This window comes from Carassius gibelio, chromosome A19, assembly GCF_023724105.1.
Source record: "Carassius gibelio isolate Cgi1373 ecotype wild population from Czech Republic chromosome A19, carGib1.2-hapl.c, whole genome shotgun sequence".
In the NCBI taxonomy this organism is placed as follows: domain Eukaryota; kingdom Metazoa; phylum Chordata; class Actinopteri; order Cypriniformes; family Cyprinidae; genus Carassius; species Carassius gibelio.
The window spans coordinates 17,500,925-17,508,426 of NC_068389.1; the positions used below are offsets into that span (position 1 = coordinate 17,500,925).

At 36.5% G+C, this 7,502-nt stretch overlaps 1 protein-coding gene across 1 annotated transcript; it reads left to right on the forward strand.

Annotated features, from left to right (window-relative positions):
• Positions 1–8: 8 nt before the first annotated feature.
• LOC127935921 (sodium/potassium-transporting ATPase subunit beta-1-interacting protein 1) lies at positions 9–6,669 on the forward strand. Its single transcript, XM_052534144.1, has 8 exons — positions 9–896; positions 1,095–1,410; positions 2,720–2,857; positions 3,011–3,091; positions 3,515–3,712; positions 3,825–3,885; positions 3,976–4,057; positions 5,876–6,669. Exons 2-8 carry the CDS (start codon positions 1,357–1,359, stop codon positions 5,883–5,885), a joined length of 624 nt encoding a protein of 207 aa, XP_052390104.1. The 5' UTR covers positions 9–896; positions 1,095–1,356; the 3' UTR covers positions 5,886–6,669.
• The last annotated feature ends 833 nt before the right edge of the window (positions 6,670–7,502 follow it).

A 7,502-nucleotide genomic window follows, 5' to 3' on the forward strand; every position in this document is an offset into this window, starting at 1 on the left:
AAAACATTTAATCATTTTTCTTGTTTTTTTGTATGTTTTGTTTTTTTACAAAGGAGTGATCAGTGTAATGAACTAGCTTAAAATCTTCATTTGGACACTTATCTTTTTATTTCATTTTAATGGTTCAAATAAAATACACAAGACTTTATCAGAATTTGAAACTTGGCTTTTCAACGTGGATTGGGCTCCACATACAGTAGCCTATAAACTTAGATAACTTTTGAACTGTTCATTACATTGATTCAAATACGGTAATTTTGTACCGTTTTGATATAAAATGTAAAGAGAAAGAAAGTTTATTATAGTCATTTTTATTAACAACATCGAGTGCATTAAACATTCCGTCAAAGTTTTGGGTTCATGAGGGGACTTAAAGGGGTTCATAAAAACTTAACTTAAAAAATGTTACATTAAATATTTTTGAAACCCAACAACCAAAATAAACTCAATAAAATATATTATTCCTGTTTACATGCTTGCCATGTCACCATGTGAATAACATATAACGTGTAATCAACAAATAAGTAACTAGTCTGATTACGAATGTAGTGTGTAAGGTTTTTTTTTTGTCACAACGTAGTAATCGTTTCAAAAGAGTAATTTTTTTGCAGGCTGTCATAAGAGTGTCCATAGCCGCATGATGATTTTCTTTGTGCTCTGTAAAGCGCCTCGTGTGTTGTGTCGAGCGCGCGGTGAGCGTCTCTATGCGGTTGCGCGAGCGGGTTGCAGGCTCGCACGAGGGTGTCTGATTTCCACCCACAAACCCCGCTCCGCTCACCCTCCTGATGCCGATGTTGACAAAGAGCCGGAGCGGAAGGATGGTTGCTCAAGCTACAGCGCCAGTCTGAGACCCCTGACGGCACATCAGCTCGGGAAGACGAATACCGGACCTCACTGTAAGTCACAAAGGCTCGCTTTGTGCTCACTCCAGATTTCATTTGCGTTATTTTCTTACCTCGCGCCCTTACACCACCCGCGCGCGCTCCGTCTGATGTTTATCATATGATGCTCATTTCTGCCAGTTAAACGCGCTCGCTGACTTCCTCTGTTCTTTGTGTTATTTTGGGTTTGTCTGCGCTTGGTACCCGGTACAGAATGAAGGTGTGGCAGATTCGCTAGGATCTGGAAACTCAACAGGGCTGTAGGTAGGACGCTTCGGTTAGGACAGTTCAGCGGAGGAGATCCGGGATGACCAGCAGCCAACCGAAAGCATCTACGCACCGAAGCATGCACGAGGCCCGGTGGGCTTCTTGATGTTGTGAACGATAATCGTGAAGCAAGACGCTGGACCTCACTGGGGACTCCGCTTTCTCCCGACGCCTCGCGGGGCCCAAGCCGTGCCTCAAGCGCGAGAGCATGGGTCGGTGCGACGGGAGGTGCACGCTGGTGGTCATCTGCTGCCTGCAGCTGGTAAGAAAGTCTTGTTCATGTTCAAGTCAAATCTAGTCTTTCCTGGCGAAAAAATATATAGAGGGACTGTTTGACAGGACACCAGGGTTCTGATTTGGGAGGGGTGAAGCCAAGGGAGAAGGTGTCCTCTTTCCCATTTCTTAGAGGGCCAGTCAAAACTTTTCTTGGAGAAACTTCATGCCCCAGATATGTATGCATATGCATGATTTGTGTAGCACACATGTGAAGATGAGGGGGCTCCTAAGGAAGGGGCTCTTTTTTCAGAGGGCTGTGAGCTGGGGCTCCAGGCAGTTTCCATGGAAACAGCTGCAGCCTTGAGCCTTGAGCTTTGGGATTGCTCCTATGTGTGCAGAGACAATATTTGTATTTATTTGCCATTGGCTTTAGTGAGTTTAATGGTCCATTGCAGCCTGTACTGCTGATTCAGTGATAACAGGTAGGGCCTCACAGTTTGAATCTTTAGATTCTTAGGCTTTTCACACTCAGTGATAGTCCAAAAAAAAAAACAACAATAAAAAAAGATTTCTATATAGAATAAGACAAATTAAGTTAGAACTTAACTATTTAAAGTGCACTTCTCGTCAAAAGTTTGAAATATTTATTATTATTATTTTTTTTTATATTTTTGAAAGATATTAATATTGTGCATATTCAGCTTTGCCATCACAGGAATAAATTGTATTTTAAAATGAATATTCAAATTATATTTTAAATTTTAATAATATTTTACAATATTATTTTTTTACAGTATTTTTTTTTAAAGAAATGCAACTCATGCAAGCATAAGAGGGTTGAAGGTTTGGCAAAACTAACCCACCACAATAGCAAAGCAGAGTCTTTAGACTCCATCATCAAATTTGCCAAAGTATTTAATAAACCCACATGCGAGCGGCAGAGAATGTGAAGTACTTTTTCTATGATGGACATTCGAGTGTACAAAGATCATCTGAGCTTTCAGGCACAGAGTCCATCTCTCCTGCATGTAATTAATGTGCAGTCGTGTACTGGGCTGTTTCTTGGATGGATGCTGCACATGTCAATTCCTGCCAGGAATAGTAGCCAGCAATACCAGACTTTGTGTACCATTTTCCTGCCAATATAACTTGGGAGTCTGCAGGCACAAGCTTGTTTTTGCCTGTCTGATGTTTGCCTAAATAAACCCCTTATAGCTCATTTGGAAGTCTGCAAAGACATTGGACAAGGTTCGATGACTATAATAGATGCTCTTTGTTCTTTTTGTGGATGCATGTGTAAATTTTTGTAATCTTGAAATGGTTGTGTATGTGAAGTGTTCTTGGTTTGTTCACAGGTCGCTGCATTACAGAGGCAGGTGTTTGACTTTTTGGGATTTCAGTGGGCTCCCATCCTTGCCAATTTCCTCCATATCATTGCCATCATTGTGGGAGTGTTTGGAACTGTGCAAATCCGCTCCAGATATCTTATACTGGTAGGAAAAAGAGCACATTTGTTTCTGCCCACATTTTGCATCTACAGCTGAAAATTGGTTTCCTATTTGCATTGTCTTTACATGTCTCGTATGTATTCATTAATATATTTTTTATATGTGCACATATACAGTATGCATGTCTGTCACTTTCAGTATGCTGTGTGGCTTGTGGTCTGGGTTGGCTGGAACTCTTTTATCATCTGCTTTTACCTGGAAGTTGGTCACCTGGCACAGGTAAGTGATTTACTGCAATGGTCCAGACTCCAGTCTATGAGAAGTCATTGTGTAAATACACTAAAAGGTCTGATTAAATGTTTGATTCTATGCTTGTTATTCTTTAATCTGAAGAATCAACATAAAACGGCATTCATAAACCCTTTTTTTACTGTATTTATGAAAGAAAGGGCATTTTATTTGATTTTGTTATTTAGGATTTGTAACAATCCTGAAAAGCGGGCATCCTGCAAAATAGTGGAGTTTATCCAGAATGATAATAGGGCTTCTTTATAATCTTTAAATTAAAATATTTAAAGATTACAAAGAACTGAAGCATTTTTTCTTTGGAAAAACCAAGAATTTGGATTAAGAAAGTAGTCGAAGTTGAGTTCATGATTAGGGTATTTTTGCCTTTTAAATCCTGTTTGTGTTCTGGTGTAGGAAAAGGATTTCTTAATGACATTTAACACATCGCTTCATCGTTCCTGGTGGATGGAGAATGGGCCTGGTTGCTTAGTTACTCCAGTGCCTGACTCACCATTGGCTCCTCAGGATCATCATGTGATCACTGTCAGTGGCTGCCTACTAGACTACCAATACATAGAGGTGGTCAGCTCAGCCTTGCAAGTGTTTCTTGCAGTGAGTACTTACATTTGATCTCTTTTCTTTTCAGTTACAAAAGTATGTGCACATGAATGTTTGGCAGAGAAGTAGGATGACTGATTAGAACATATTTTGTTCTGTGTTTCAGCTCTTTGGATTTGTTTATGCCTGCTATGTCAGTAAAGTCTTCCTGGATGATGAGGACAGCTGTAAGAATTCTGTGCTTTTTGTTAGAACCTGAAAGTGAATTACAGTGCCATTAAAGTGCTTGAGTTTTGAGTTCTCTCACTCTGTTGCAGTTGATTTCACTGGTGGACTGGACTCGTATGGTTACCAGCCTTCACAAAAGAGTTCTCACTTACAGCTGCAGCCTATCTATACGTAAGTACACAAAGCTACATTAAATTATGCATTCTCAAATATCAAAACCATTTTTTAATTAAACATTTTACTCTTTTTAAAGTTCATAGTATCTAGAAATATAGTTTTATACATTTTTAAATATAGTGTGTGAAGACACTGTTCACACCAGTAAAACTAGTTAACAAGTTTCTTTTACAAAATAAATGTTGTCTTTTTGTTTTGAAAAAAATTTATTTTGTTTATATTAGGTATTTATATATATTTCAAATTATTTTTATTATTCATAGTTTACATGGAATACAGAGTGCACAAATAACAAACTTGCCACAAGATACAATTCTGCAATATCTTATCATAACCCCAATTAACAAACCCCAACTAATTACATTCAATAAAACAGTAAAAAAAAAATACATAACACAAGTACAAAATGTAAAAAATAAAGGAGGGGGGGGGGGTGCACAGCTATCCTGTCCATAGAGTCAGGCAGTACATTATCCAAAAAGTGATAGTGACATGGTGTTATAAAACTTTTCTTGTTTAATTCAGCAAGTAGGGCCCTATGATTTCCGTGATGCAGTAAATGCGGACGGATCGCAGAATACAGTCCTAAAAATTGAATTCACAGTTTAATGTGGATTGTCATGGAATTTGTCACATTTTAATGAATTAATAAAAAGTAGGTCTTTAGATTAAATCAAATCACGATATGGACTTATATCCGGAAAAACTAGCTTCATATCAAAGAACTGTGAAGGTATTCACGGCAACCCGTCAAAATAAAAGTCCAGTTTAGTTTAAAGACAAGTATTTGGCAGAAATGCCTTACTGTTGTTCAGCAGAATGTACATAGCCTACTACTACTAAAAAGAAACAAACATTATTTTTTTAGAAATAATCACACAACATTTCTTCCATGTTTTAATTTAAATAGTAAATGCCCTTTGTTTACCTAAAAAATAATGTTCGATTAATTTTCAGTAATTAAAAGATAAATTAAATTAATGTTTTATGCCTTAATTTGATAACTAGAAAAATGTAAAAACACAACAGGATTTCTGAGGTGGGAAAAAAAACATTTCACAAGGCTACTGTAAGAGAAAAAAATAAGTTGTTTTTATGCATTTAAGTAATTAGTCATTCTAAAACAATGAATAAGGTAACTACAAAACATATTGTGAAGAATAAATACAACATTTCACAGGACCCTAAACTTAATTTTTGATGTGGAACTGTATAAGTTTCCTGATTTGAAATAATTAGACATGCTTTTGATTAATAAAATTTAATTTAACAATTCAAAAAAAAATTTGAGACGATAAAAATTCAAATGAAGAAAAAACAAAAACGGAATCCAGAAAAATGAAAAATGGAATTTGAAAAAAAAATAAAACGGATTTTAGGAAAAAATAAAACTGATTTCATAGGGCCCTAAGTAAGCGATGGCCAGGAAATGTGTTATTATTTGTTCATTTCTTTTATCATTTTTTTTTTCAATTTATTCATTTATTAGTTTACTTTTTTATCACTCATATATTTATTATCTGTTATTATTTATTCATTTATTTTGTGTAAAAATGCCTCAATAATTAGCTGAGCATTCATTTGTAAGTCAAGAAAAATGTTAAAAGTGCTGCTGATAGTGCTTGGGATTTGGAATTAATTGTAGTGTGTTCTGTTGTATACTGCTCATTTTGCCATGTATGTTCATTCTGCTGTTGAAACTATGTACCATAAAACAACTATTAGTATTGTACTTCAAACACAGCCTATTTCTTTAGAAACCTCACTTTGTGTCTCTTTGTAATTTTTGTACATTCTTTCATACATATGCAGGGCTGGATAGAAACCAGAGGGAAAAAGCTGCTTATCTCTGAGAGATGAAGTCCTGCATTGTGGGAAATGTTCTACCAGCTTCAACGTCTGTATCTCTTGAACTCTGTTTCCCTCTATTGGAGGAAATCTATAGTGCAGCACCAGCCAGAGCTCTGGGAAGAGAGCAAGCATATGGACAGGTCCACAACAAGATGCTTTTAAAGCCTCATTGAGACAAGCATTATTAAATAGGACTTGAAGACAGTGTCAGATCTTCTGTGTGTGTGTGTTTGAGTACATAGACCTTTGTATATGTTTGTGTATTCACAAGGCGCCCAACCTTTGACCCAGGTGATCTTTGAACACATCCCGGAGCTACCCGTTCAGCTCTAAAAGATTGTTTATACTCTGATATAAGACAATATAATGTAATGTGTTAGATGAATGTTTTAGGTTGGGTAGATGTGTATTTGGGGAATGCTGTAGGACATTGTGCATGTAAAAACTCATGACAGAGGAGTTGTGCCTCTGGGTGGCCCTCATGTGTCTGCGTGCATGAATGTGTGTTTTTGATTGTGTCAATGTACACGGACAGCAAATATTGATTTGTACACATGCACCTAGCATGATGTGACTAGCCATAAATGTTTATTTGAACACAAACTTAGAATGAATGTATGTTGATGTACAATACTTGTTCCAGGAAGGCTGTGTTTGTGTGAGTGAGAGAGAGAGAGAGAGGGAGTGTGTGTGTGTGTGGGTGCGAGAGGGACACACCTGAAAGTTGTTCAGCATAATAAACTGTTTCTAGATTATTCTTTGTCTTAATCACTCATAAGTGCACCGCAGAGGACTTGTGTGAAATAAAACACCATTTTTATTCTCTCAAATACATATGGATGAGGATAAAAAGCCTAGTTTTCACAGGGTTGTGTATAAAACTGGTGCTCCCTAGGGAGAGCTGTGAATCAGATAGGAAGACAGTGGACAGACCAGTTTTATCTCATTGAACGTCATTTGCAAAAGCTCACTCACAGCCGATGTCCTCATGCTCTTTACACAAAGGCAGTTGAGTAGCTGCTCACATTTCAAACAGCCTGTTATTTTAGAATGAGTGCAGTTTATAATGAACAACGTGCATCTTTTGTACTACCTCGTGGTTTTTGCAGCTGTTATAGAGAGAAAAGATACATTCATTAATGCCACTGGAATAAAAAAACATGTAACCAAATTTACATTTAAAGCAAAAAACTACAAGCAAAAGGTTTTTTTTTTCCTCCCGTGCATTAGTTAATTTTGGACTATTTTGCTTTCATAACATGCCTTCCATCAGTCTAGTGGAAGGAAAACACACAAAATACACATTTAAGTCATCATTTGAATACACGTGGTCTATTTGCATCTGTAGATTTCAATTACAGTACATATTCTATGTCAGTACATTACAATATTTTCTGATTTATGGAGTTAAAAAGAGATTTCCAAAATCTTCTCTTTAAAAACTGTAATATGTAAACAAAATGAAACAATAATTTTGAACCTTGCTTTATCCAATGTTCAGATTTCTGTTCTGGAAGTGTAAGTGAAGTGCATTTTTAAACAACATTTCAGAAAACTTGTAATACAAAACAATTAATATACTATGAAT